At 36.9% G+C, this 13,396-nt stretch overlaps 1 protein-coding gene across 3 annotated transcripts; it reads right to left on the bottom strand.

Moving 5' to 3' along the window:
* Positions 1–169: 169 nt before the first annotated feature.
* On the bottom strand, positions 170–13,380 carry LOC146004706 (uncharacterized). 3 transcript variants are annotated; one of them, XM_083143660.1, is made up of 4 exons: positions 13,323–13,380; positions 10,056–10,330; positions 6,029–6,240; positions 170–2,942 (listed from the first exon to the last, which is right to left on the bottom strand). In XM_083143660.1, exons 2-4 carry the CDS (start codon positions 10,323–10,325, stop codon positions 1,412–1,414), a joined length of 2,013 nt encoding a protein of 670 aa, XP_082999786.1. In that variant the 5' UTR covers positions 10,326–10,330; positions 13,323–13,380; the 3' UTR covers positions 170–1,411. The 3 variants fall into 3 exon arrangements, with proteins under 3 accessions (XP_082999786.1, XP_082999785.1, XP_082999784.1); XM_083143659.1 differs by lacking the exon at positions 13,323–13,380 and adding an exon at positions 13,170–13,314; XM_083143658.1 differs by lacking the exon at positions 13,323–13,380 and adding an exon at positions 13,158–13,314.
* Between the last annotated feature and the right edge of the window lie 16 nt (positions 13,381–13,396).

Consider the following 13,396-nt stretch of genomic DNA (forward strand, 5'->3'; position numbering starts at 1 on the left):
AATTTTTCAAGTAATTCAAGGGCATTGGTATCGGTCGAAAGTGGGTATCGGCTCAGCCCTAAAAAAAAATCAAATTCAAAACATTTGTTGAAAAACACACTTTGCAATTCACTATAATATTAGGAATATACAGTTGATGTAAAACCACGAGATATTTGGATTTCAGATATTTATTTTTTAAGGAACTGATAAACATTTACAAAAATATAACAAATATAACTCAACATATTTGAAATTGTTCTTAAATGCATAGAAAAAAATACTTTGGTATTGAAATAATACTGAAAAACAAATGCATGGTCAGGCCTTACACAATATATAAATCAATTCAGTCTTTAAACAGATCAATAAATAAATAAAGATTTAATGAGTTAATGGCATTCTAGTTCTATGAACAGTGATAACTTATACTGATAAGCTGCATAATAGCAAATACCTAGTGAGTCAATAATGAATATATTTATAGTAGTCTAGCTCTTTTTGACCTTCTTAACCTCTAATATATCTATGGAGAAGGAAAATTGAATATTATAGCAAAAGCATACTGCTCTTATGTAACAGTTGGGCTGAAAAGTTTGTAGGCTGACTCATAGATGGCGTTACTAGAATTAAATCCATGTGATTTTTACTTAGTACTAACCTTCAAAAGATACGTGTATAAATTTCACAGCTGCCGGATAATTAGTTCGTGAGATATAGCATTGTGAGTGAAGCAGCTTTTGTTATTGTGAAAAAAATGGATAAAAAAGAATTTCGTGTGTTAATAAAGCATTGCTTTTTGGCGAAAAAAAATACTATTGAAGCCAAGGCTTGGCTTGATAAACATTATTTGGACTCTGCACCAGGAAAATCAACCGTTGAGAAGTGGTTTGCTAAATTTAAACGAGGCGAAATGAGCATCGAAGACGATGCACGCAGTGGACGCCCCAAAGAGGCTGTTACCGACGAAAACATCAAAAAAGTCCACAAAATAATTTTAAATGATTGTAAAGTGAAGTTGATCGAGATAGCTGAGATTATTACATAGCGTTATTGGAGCGTTTAAAGGATGAAATCACGAAAAAACGGCCCCATTTGAAGAAGAAGTCTGTTTGCAGACCTTAAAAGAATGCTCGCTGGAAAGAAATTTAGCACTGATGAAGAGGTAATCGCCGAAACTGAGGCCTATTTTGAGGCTAAAGAGAAATCGTACTATAAAAATGGCATCGAAAAATTGTATGACCGCTATAATCGTTGTATCGCCCTCAAAGGCAACTATATTGAATAATAAAATCGAATTTTGTCAAAAAAATATTTTTTACTATGTTAGCCTACGAACTTTTCAGCCCAACTGTTACATGGTACAATTGCAAAGTTACTGTGTTACGAGTACAGAATGTTGAACTAGCAATGTAAGTTCAGAGCTTCGTAACTATTTGGCTAGTTCTGCCAATAGTGTTCTCAGCTCATCTACATTAGTCTGTGTCTCCATGTTGGTTGTGTCTGGAAACCCGCATTTGGAGCCGTACCACAATTTGGATCCAGATGGCGTCGGCGATAACCCAGAAATAGACGTCTGCGTTTCCGTCGACACACAATTCAAGTCTTCGCTGTATTGAGACCAGGCTGTTTGAGTCTGGATATCAACGAACCCGAGATCCGACAGAAGAATATCGTCACAAGTTTGGGTGTACATGTTCGCGTAAACGTCAAAATCTTCAGTCGTCTGCGTTTCTATATTGGAGCAGTGCGTGAATGTTGTATCTTCGTCGGTACATTCCGTGAAGAAGGAGTTGCTGAGATCTAGTTCGGTCTGCGTTTCCGTGCTGCACGATTGGTTTACGTCGAAGTTAGCCTTCCTTTCTTGGGTAAGGAATCGTAAGATTTCATCAGTAGCTGCTTCTCCTAGCGAATCAAGATTCATCATGCATGATGATCCAGAAATATTGGTTTCATAGGTTGGAGTTCTAATGTTATCATCAGCTGTAAAATTACTGTTGCAGTTTTCTGTGTAGTAATTAGATAGGTTCTGTGGGGATGCATTTATGCTGTTTGCTGGTTCTATTCCTGACATGGGATCGCAATTACCAGGCTCTAAAAATGATAGGTTGAAGTCGGTCTGTGTCACACTATTTGCAAGTTCTTGCTCTATGAAAGACGTCGCTCTTGACATCACTGGACTTGTCTGCGTTCCCGACGAGTTCTTTTCTGCCATCCAGAGATCTGGTAATCCGACATCCATTCCTACTGGGTACGGAGGTATATTGTCAGGAAGAGGTGCATTCGGTGTGGAAAATTCATTGAGTGAATCGAAGTTTGTGGATTGCGTGACCGAGTCTTGGTACTGAGGGAAGTTGGCTTGAGGTTCGCTCTCCGTCTTCACAGGTTTTGTCTTGGTCGTTGGATGAACAACGCTCACAGTCTGCGTCTCCATGCTTTTCTTTCTCTTCCTTGCTGTATGCTGCGCACCGGGACAACTTTGGCTTCCTCGTGTTTCCCGTGATATCGGTATATGAGCTGCCCGCATTGCTCTCTTCAATATATAGTCTCCACTTGTCTGAGTCTCGGCGCTAATTTTCGGTCTCTTATTCCTTCCCGTAACCTTCGTCTGCGTCTGCGTAGATGCCTTTCTCTTTACCGACCTTCCGCTGTTTTCAAACGTCTTCGCCGGGGATATATTTTTACGAGTTCTTTTGTTTTCTAACATCACAAGATCTGTCTGAACACCAGCATTCACACCTTGCTTCAAACCAGTCTGCGAGAGTTCGCTTAAAGCTACTGCAGCCAACAAGTGTACGGGAACCATCACCATATTGTTGGAAAATATATTTGGTAGAATGTACTGCTGACTTTTTCCACTTTGTGATGCACCTGTCAACGAAGAAGCGTCACTACTCATCGTCCCCGGTTTACAAACTTCAGTCGTCATGTTCATGGATGAGTCATGTGCTGGTGTTATTCTCCTGAGAATAAACAAACATCACTTTAAGAGATAGTTATTTTAATCTACAAACATGGTTTATGAAATGGGAATATAAGCTGGATATGTACTTTAATTTCGAACTACCATAATGTGGTGCTCTGATGTGACATATATCAGTGAGAATAATTTATCTCATTATGCAACAAGGGAAGTTATTGATTTCAATTCATGGTTTTGCTAGCAAAGGTTCTGGCTTTAGCATGGGCTGAGTGCCATTTCACTTTTATCAATATCACCATTCATCCATATCATTGTGAGTATGGTTTGACCTACTTTATTTTACTTTGTTTTTTTTTCTTCCACTTTTGACTAATCATGAAGATGAGGACGAATGGTGATACGATGAGATGGACTATGGGACAATCACAAACATATAGGGATGAGACCACATAAGTACCATAGTGGATTATACAGGCTGCAAGTCGAGATGCCAGAGCCTCGGTAATCTTCAAAATGCAGTACAGGGTGTACTCTGCAGGAGAATGCCTTCCGAAAGAGTCAACCCATCGTTGTGACTGGATTGATTTGTTGTTTTAAGTCTACTTTATGCACAAATAGGCTAATCGGGACTGAATCTACAGTTTAAAGTGGGATCTGAACCACTGTGCCATACAGGGTATTGAACCCGGGACCCCTTGATTACAATGAGACAACGTTACCACTATGCCATCAGAGAGGCACTGTGACTAGACTAACACACAAACACTTCAGTCACTAACTTCCATATCAAACTTATATTCCACACAGTGATTTTATACAGCCTACAAAAAACTTTAAAGGAAAATTTGTTTACAAATAACAATAAAAATACAAAATTCTGGTTCCTTGCAATAATCTTCACGAGAATGTTTCATCTATCTACCTGTTGCAGTGAAGCCAATGCTGTGTATTTTGTCAATTTATCAGTCAAATCAATTTTTACCACTAATAATTGTGTACATTTTTTCCTCTTTGCAAATACAGGGGGACCAAAAAGAAACACAACTTTATGGGAAAATTTAGTTGATCATTATTTTCACTATATTTTTGCTTCTTTAGTGGTGAGTAACAGAGAGAACTGCATAAACAGCTGATTAAGCAAAATTGTTACACACTATTCTAGAATTTCAAGCAAATACTCCCTCTGTCCCATAATTATTGTCCCGTACACTTTTGTTTGTTGTCCCATAATAATTGTCCGATATGCAAACTGTGACATTGGTGTATACAGAAGAAGAAAATGAAACACGGGAATGAGTCGTACAACATTATTACGCAAGGATCAGTTCAAATTGGCCGATCAAGTATCCAAAAGAACATAAATAAAAAGTCACCATTTTGGCATGCCGGACTATAATTATGGGACAGAGGGAGTATTCAAAACTGTGTTAATGCAATTTCAAAGCAAACGTTAAGAAGAGTCTTTAAAAATATGATTCACCGAATTCACTTGTGTGAATATGACTACCATTGTTTACACAAGGATATTGATTTTGTTGTGTGTGTAAAACAATAATTCCATGTCACCTATGAAAGAATGACTACCACGATTCACAATCAGCAATAATTTTTTTAAATTATTTTGGCCAAATATGAATGATGAAAGAAAGACAACAAAATCAATAGGAAGTTAAAATAATTTATAAAAACAGAATTGTTATTATTTTGCACAAAGATTAGGGCTGAGCCAATACCACACTGAACAGATTCCGATACTCTTATTGATTCCCACCGATGCTGATACCAATACTTGAGAATTGCAATAATTAAAATTTGTTCAAAATATTGATCAATTTTGGTGTGTAAATATTCTTCTCCAATTATATGCATCAATGTACCAAAAAATTAGCTTTAGAATATTCAAGACTTGCATCAGAATATTAAAATGGATGTTATGTAATCACAATATACAATTTTTCGTGCAAAACTGATTAAAAAAGGTAAAGTGCTCCCCTGCACTTAGCACCACGCCACGAAGGCGTATAGTGGGTGTAGGGGTAATGCCGACAATTTCTTGATCCGGTCGTGAGTGGGGGTGATGTGATCAGCATCACGTCCCTGACCTCATTTACCTCCCAGGTACCCATGTCATTTGACGCTGGGTGGGCACCGGGGCTGCTTCCGTTAGAAAAGTTCCCGGATTTGAACCGGCCGGAGATCGAACCCGGGACCTTTAGCATGGTAGTCAGAAGATGGATTTTATCCTTGTTCTATGCAACGAGTATGAAAAATGTAATGTACCAATTTAACCTTTAGTGTTCGGATGGGCAAATTTGGAACCACGCCTGCATTTCCGATGAGGACAGATGGTCGATATTTAGCACACGGCAGCAATTAATGTGCCATTTCTTGAAAACTATACACAATATTTCAGTTCTGTCCTTTTGATCTTTAGTTGTTGTTGTTGAGTTGGTGTTTTAAGTCCACTTTATGCACAGTAAGGCTAATCGGGACTGGACCTACAGTTTAAAGTGGGATCCGAACCACTTGTTTCTCCATCGGGTATCGAACCCGGGACCCCTTCATTACAAGGCGACGATGCTACCACTGCGCCATCGGGATGCCCATTTTGATCTTTAGTATACATATGAAGGTATGACATACTCGAATTACAAAGCAATATAACAATTGTTACTATTATTAACAAGCAAAGTTTGAAAAAGTTTTTGGTCAAATTTTTGGAAAAATTTAACTTTTCTTCCTCCTTTAACACTAATTATTGGGAGGCACAATGTATATTTTACCTCCACTAAAGGCCCTGTCTTTAAAATAGACTGAGTTGGTGTTTTAAGTCCACTTTATACACAGTAAGGCTAATTGGGACTGAACCTACAGGTTAAAGTGGGATCCGAATCACTATGTGCCTCCACCGGGTATCGAACTCTAAAACAGAAAACAAAACTAATAACAACTCTCTAAGACATTTAGTTGTCAAGATATGATTTTTTTGTACTTAATGGCAAAGATGAAAGGCACGTGCTTAAAAAGGTGCCGGCTCCAACGGGAACACAGGCGCGCAAGCCTCTGTCCACTAAAGGTTAACCCCCATTTAAAAAATCCCCCACAAATGAAAAGAAACATACTCACTTTGCATACAATTTGTACTTCTCGTCAAAGGTGTGATTCTGTCTTCTAGCATGCGTCAGTAATGCTTCGTAGTGGTCGTATTCGTATCCGCAGGAGCAGATGAATTTCACTCCGCAGATGTTGGAGTGGTGTCTCATGAGAGCCTTGGTCGGAAACCCCTTCTTGCACTTGGTGCAGGAGAACTTCTTAGCTGCATGGACCTTCAAGAAATGCTGAAACAGACAGACAGGGCTACCAATCACAGAGGCTTTCAAGGAAATCACAAGTATATCTGAACTTTGAAATGCATCTGCAAATTACCATTGCGATTACAAATGAGAATCAATTGAAAACCGTAATTTGTTTTTTGTTTCTTATGAAGCAGATTTCTGCATGTAAGGTTGCACAGCTTTGCTCCATTTTAGCACAGTCACTTATGAGCCATTGCGAAGGCCTTTCCACCCATCTGCCTGCAAACTGAAGCCATTGTCGAACTTTCTCCTCCATTAGTAGACTTGCTGGTGTGGTAAGCATGCACAGAGATATTGAATTTTCATTTGTTCATTTCTGTAAGTTTTATCACTGACTGTTGAGTCCACCAACCATGTCTTTGGATACAACATGGCAGCCAAGACATTTTCTTTGTGAACTATAATTGGTTAAAATGTGTTGGCAACACTGCCTTCGTGTGAGCAGCATTCGTGGCTGCAAGACGTCGGTGTGTTTGTCTATTAATATCCCTTTTCATCTCTGAGATAGGGAATGTTTATGTAATCAGTTATTTGTGTGTGTTATTCGACATGTATTTCACATAATGTGAGTGTCTTTTCAACTCTGACCTGCCCAACCACTAAAAGTTTGGATTACAAACTGGAACGGGCTAACACTGACAGAGGGTAAGAAACCACTCCTCTTCACAGCTGGAAGTGTGTAGAGGAGGCGCCATCTTTAAAATAACAAAAAATGGCGTTTTGAAGCTCACTTGATTAGTGTTGCAGCCTTGAGGTCGTTTTGTAAATAACAGTTGATACCTCATGTGAATTTAAGCTGTATAGTCTGTCCTACAATTTGTATTGGATTTTTAAGGTTCTCATTTGACTCTTGCAATATATGGGCTTCCCTAATGTCATAGTGGAAAATATAGTAGCCCTGTAACCAAAAGGTTACCCAGCAAAGACACATAAAGGTTCAGATTCTACTTTAAACTGTAGGTCAAGTTGTGATTAGTCTATTTGTGCATAAAGTGATTTAAAGAAAAAAACCAAAACCAGTGCAATTATTATTAGTGTATACAGTACTGGTTACAATATAAGAATTCCATTGCAACTGTGTGTAAAACTGTGGAAATAAGTTTGAAGGTTGGAGAAACCAATTCTTACATTTTAAAGTGTCAGTAAGTATTAGACAGAAAATGTCATGAAAAAATAGGTTCTATTGTGACCACGTTTGCAATTTCTAGCTGTCTGAAGCATTTTATTTTATTTGGAAATGATGGTATCACAGATAAATAAATGTACTCAAAATGCCCAATAACACTGTTAGCATGTAGAAACATTACACAATTGGAACATGCGTCTTTGTTTGTGGTCACCCGATCAATTCCAATATATCATTGCATTTCACGACATAATGTTTGCAAGAAGTAAATTTAAAAAAAACAGTGGTTATTCTGTGACTCAGGTGAAATTCCCGTACAACTCCAAGTTTTGAAGGTAAACTTTCAAATATTCACGGGGGAATTGTTACAATAAAACTTAATTTGTATTTTACATGAAATATTTACAAATAGTTCCTTGCTAAGCACATGAATGGTTTATGAATCCCCCCCTTTCTCCTTTGAGTCATAAAAAGATGCATAAAAATAGACGCACAAAAAGACAATCTGCCCCTTACCTACATGGCATCCAAAATTCAACAATTGCCTAACCTGAGTCATCTAAAACCAACAAAATATAATTCATTAATATCAATCATTAATTTTAACCTTTAAATAGCACCCTCCCCCTTAAAACCTGGAATTAATCAATTATCCCCAAGACTTCAAGTGATATGGATTCACTAAGGAAAGAGCGAATAGTGATTGTCCCATTTTTCTTGTCTATAATAAAGTGACTTCCCTTGTATGTCTCAAACTAATTATATAAAATCTCTAAAGAGCGACACACATGAAAAAGGATAAAAATGCATTTTCATGTCTCTTAACCTGGGATCGGCCATGCTTGCTGTAGTCATGTCGCCGGTCACAGGTGAGCGTGGTGCTCACCCTTGCTTTTCAGGCACATTTCACCGTATTTTAATTTTTTAAAATTTATTTTTTGTACTGTTCTGTTCATTATAACTCTTCTTATTCATTACATTTTTGTCTCAAAATGTTTATTTGTTTTCAAACAGCGTAATATACATCATCGAAGCCAACAAGTCTCAGCATTAACAAAAAGCGCATGTTCCTCTGAGATAGTTCCATGTGATCTCCAGAAATCTGATATGATATAAAACCACTACGACACTTTTCAAATTTTCTATTAACACGACAAGAACATATAGCTACGAAAACTAGAAACAGGATAGACCTATTGACTAAATAATGCACAAATGTAAATAAAATATATATATATAACGTAATTGATTTTGTGTGAGCTCTGCCCTCACTCTGACAACACTATTGCCACAACAATGGTCTCTCTAATAATGCCGTTTCCGTCATCTCACAAAAATTTGATCGGGTCGGTCGTGAAACTCTAAACGTCAGCTAGAGAGCACCACAGCCCAATATTTCAAATACTGTTAAAATGGCACTTCATTCTTCATTAAAATTTAAAGTCAGCACGGCGCTCACCTGTGGCCGATCGCGGGTTAAGAAAGTTTAAACACAGTTCCAGCAACTACCGGTCAATAGACACCCTGAAATATATTCATTTACTTCACAACATTTACTCAACCCTAGTTTACCTGTGAGGGGTTGGGTTTCCAGGCTCACCACCTCATTTTTTTTTTTCAACTCTGAATCTCTGCACTTGGTCCATTTTGCCTCCTTTACATTCCATTCATGTTTTTATGAACAAAAGTAATACAGAAATATTGAGAACACCCTAGGGAATAATGTAATCTATTTTCATTTTTTTAATAAAATAATGTGTTATTGGTATTCGAGACATTCGTGCCAGTAACAGTTTACAATTGGTTGGTAATGATGGGCATTTTTGTAATTATTATAATTAATAAACATTTGCCCCTCTGTGAACAAAAAAGCATTAATAAAAAATTATGTTTTTTTGTAAAGTATGTGTGCGACTCTCATGCAATAATTGATTATATTTTATTAATGATGGTAATTTTTGGGTATAATTTAACAATACAGGGAATTTCTCCAATTTGTTTGAAATTTCGGATACTTACTAATTTGGGCCTCCTAATCACGAATCTGCACTTAAAATTTGGTGCTCACGTATAGAAATTCCTGAATTATGGCTAGCCCCACGGACCATTGGCGCGTGGTTAGGTTAGGCTAGGTTAGGAAACATAGTTAAAAAAAATTTAGGGTCGTAGTAATATCAGGAATATATATATTTTGTTCTTTAAGTATTCGAAACTGAAAATCTTGCGATAAATAATGAGCAATTGTGCATAGTCGGTTGCCATGACTGACCCTCTTATTTTGCAAGTTTGACACGTGAGCGCCAAATTTTAACTTCAGATTTGTGATTAGGAGCCCTAATTTAGTGAGTATGCCGAATTTCAAACAAAATGGAGAAATTCCCAGTATTGTAAAATCGCTCCAATTTTTGTAATTATTATAATTAATAACTAACTGGATGTATATAATCAATAAATGAATTTCAGAGATAAAAAAAGTGTGGTGGGCCTGCGAGCCCCCCAGGTAAGTTAGTTTCTCGGATAGGTAAGATAAGGTTAAGCCTCAACCATCTGACAAAGATTTTATGTTTGAGCAGTATTCTTAACATATTGAGAAACCGGACACAAGCAAGAAAAAACATCTAGATGCTTACGAATTGTGGTTCACAGGGAGGGCACTGTTTAGATCACTTACCTGTTTCAAATACTTCATTTTGGAGAAGAAACGCTCGGACTCGACACTATACAGGCAGTTGTCGATGGGGCAGTGGAACTGAACTACGGTCCCTTCACCGTCTTGCTTCTTGGCTTCAATGTCTCCCTTTTTATGGTGTTTCAGCACATGCATAGACAGATTGGAGGTGTTTGAAAATATCTTTCCGCAGCCATCTTCAGGGCACTTCACGTTGGTATCAATCGAGCTCAGCTCTTCGATTTTAGGACATATTTTCTTCACTGGTGACATTTTGGCTGAAAAGAAAATGCCATTGCTAATTTTAGGCGCAAACAGATATGCATTGGGATAAGGTGGGTCCTGAGCATCTGATCTGACAAAAGACCAGCTTTTCTCATCACACATTCTCTTAACCTTTATTTGACTGATCATGGTAAAATATGTAACCAATTATAAAAATTATTATGTGACAAATATTTTTTCAAAGGCAAGGTGATCTGGATCACTCCCTAATATTTTTTTTATAATAATGCTAGACTTGTGGTGTAAATTAGCAATTAATATTTTGTTGGCACATCCATTGGAAATGAAACTTTGACAACGCAAAAATAAAATTTATAAAAGTTTGTACATTTTACTTAACTGAAAAGTGAAAACTGTAAGCGTTCATAAAAACAATGTGCCTATGTAGTATTTGGTGAAAAATATTTCATTATCTGTCGAGAGTCTGTCACAAGAGTAATAAAAACATTTTTAAAAATCAATGCCACATGTACAAATAAGTACATCTACACAGTTGAACTTCTCAAATCTCTTCAAAGATATCCTCACTAATTTTACTATTAGGAATCTGCTTGTCCAGGAAACACATATTTATTGTGTCTCAAGCATAACATGCTCTTTTTATAAAGATATTAATTTTTGGGCAAGAATTTACAATACCGGATCCATCTGTAATTTCAATGCTACTGCTTATACTCACAAAATAATTAGTCGCGATGATTTATCTGAGGTTAACATGTTGGGGTGAGGTGTAGAAATTGTTCATTAACGTGTAGAAGTTGTAAAATGAGCTTTTCTATTCTCGCAATGATTCTCCCTATACAAGTATGGGAACCATATTTGTTGCCACACTGTTGATTTCATATTTGGAGAAATGGATTGTGTAAGAATGGAGGAAGAGAATGTGGACTGATTTGATTACAGGTAAGTTTGGTAACAATGCATCGATCGTAAAATTGCAGGATACGAAAATGGCATCTTCGATGAAGAAAAGTGCTACGAAAATAATTTTTTTATCGGTTCGTTATCACAATTAGCGGAAAACCATTCACGGATAGCCCCACTGACCATTCTCGGTAATGTTAGGTTAAGCAAACATAGTTGAAATTTGGGGTCGTAAAATCATGCATGGGTAGCCCCTGAAACCATTGAAGGATAGCCCCACGAACCATTCACGGTAAGGTTAGGTTTGGCAAGCATAGCCTAGTTAAAATTTGGGTAACAGTATGGTATAGTGAAAACACATTTCTTCAATTTTACAGGAGAAACTACTTATGGAACTGAGTTTCTGTAGACTTTTGGAAGCTCGTGGAAGTGTTTTCTCCCTTCGTTCAACTTATTTAGCCAGTAAATCATGTATTTTTCGAGATTAATGTATCTCCGATGCACGATAGCTCTTGCCACCATTACCGTCTACTACGTGAATCAAATGTTCCGTGCGTTCGATTATGTAACCCCCTGCTAGTGTAGCAACCACGTGGTAGTTTTACAAGATGACATGTGAGTGGGTTTTTCTTTTCCAATTTAATTTTCTATGTTTGCCTAACCTAACTGAACCTAACCTTCCGTGAATGGTTTGTGGATCAATTTTAGCTTAAAAACCTTCTGGGAATAGTTTGTGTGGCATTTTTCAGTTAATAAGTTTGGAAACACTGCATATCTGCTGATGATAGACAAAGTGAGCCAAGATTTGATCGCCATATTGTGTGTAACGAAAGCGAATTAGCAAAGAACAATAAATACTTATAATGTGAAAAATTCTGTTTTTTTCAGTGAAAAAAGCAAAATCCCACGTTCAAAACTGTTCCGCTATGCATAACAGGTAAGTACAAATGTAAATAATTAGAAAATAAACAAGTGAAATGTGTTTTCACTACACCATACCGTTACCAAAATTTGGGGTCGTAGTCATGTCAGGAATATATATTTCGTTCCTTAAGTATTTGAAATGCAAAATCTTGCGATAAATAATGAGCAATTGTGCATTGTCGGTTGAGATTTTGCAATTTCTACACGTGGCTCCAAAATTTTAACTTCAAATTCGTGATTAGGCCTCAATTAGTGAGTATGTGAAATATTACACAAATCGGGGAAGGGTCCGGTATTGTAAATTCGCTCCAATTTTTGTTCTGTGGTTATCAGTTTTGACAGTTTAACATTCTTTTTCTAGAGAAATTAAATTTTCACAATAAATGACAGAATATGCAAAGCAAGATAAGAAATCCACTTTCAAATAAAGGCAATTCTTAATGTGTGGAAACAGACTTAGTACACAGTGTCTCACATCCTGTTCTGAAGTGTAGGTCCAATTCTGATTGAACAAGGAAATTAATGTATATGTTTGTCTTTCCTTTTCAAGGCTGTAGTGATGTTCATGACAATTATGACATAACACGGAGGCAAAGGTTAAAGGGGGTGAATCAACATCACACCTGCGCTTCCAAGAACATATGAAATGCTTCAGTTGTGTAGAGCCTTATCAACTAAGGAATCATTTGAGTGTTAGGGACAATATAGTGTGCTCTAATTTATGGTACATTTCCTTATCTGGACATGGTTCTAAGTTCGTGATGGACCCAGATTAAAATATTTATTCAATACTTTTCACAAATTTGGTTTTATTACCGAGTGCAGTTCAGCAAATGCTGATCTATCACCTAACCACAGAAACACAGACGGGGGAGGGTGGAAAAATGTACAGTAAACGGGTACACAGAAAAAAAACAACATAAAATAACTGAAATGTCAAACAAAATGTAAAAAAAAAGGAAATGACAAACAAAAGCACATATATACGAAATAAAAATTCAGGTAATGCACCAAAAAGGAAAGAAGCCTTACGCTCAACATTACCACGCTCCGATTATGAACTGATCCGTCCCTTAAAGTAAAGAAATTTCGGTATTTTTCAAATCCGTAGCAAAATCTTACGAACAGTTGTCTGAACAAATTATATTTCTTATATGGACAGCCTTTCAATATATTAACAATCGGAGTAAGTACAACCTTACAAAAAGTTGAATATTTTCTCGTCAGATGTCACTACAAGCTAAGAGGTTTGTCTTGTTTGATTGATACTA

The sequence above is a fragment of the Lepisma saccharinum genome, chromosome 22 (genome assembly GCF_977018435.1).
Source record: "Lepisma saccharinum chromosome 22, izLepSacc3.1, whole genome shotgun sequence".
NCBI lineage: Eukaryota > Metazoa > Arthropoda > Insecta > Zygentoma > Lepismatidae > Lepisma > Lepisma saccharinum.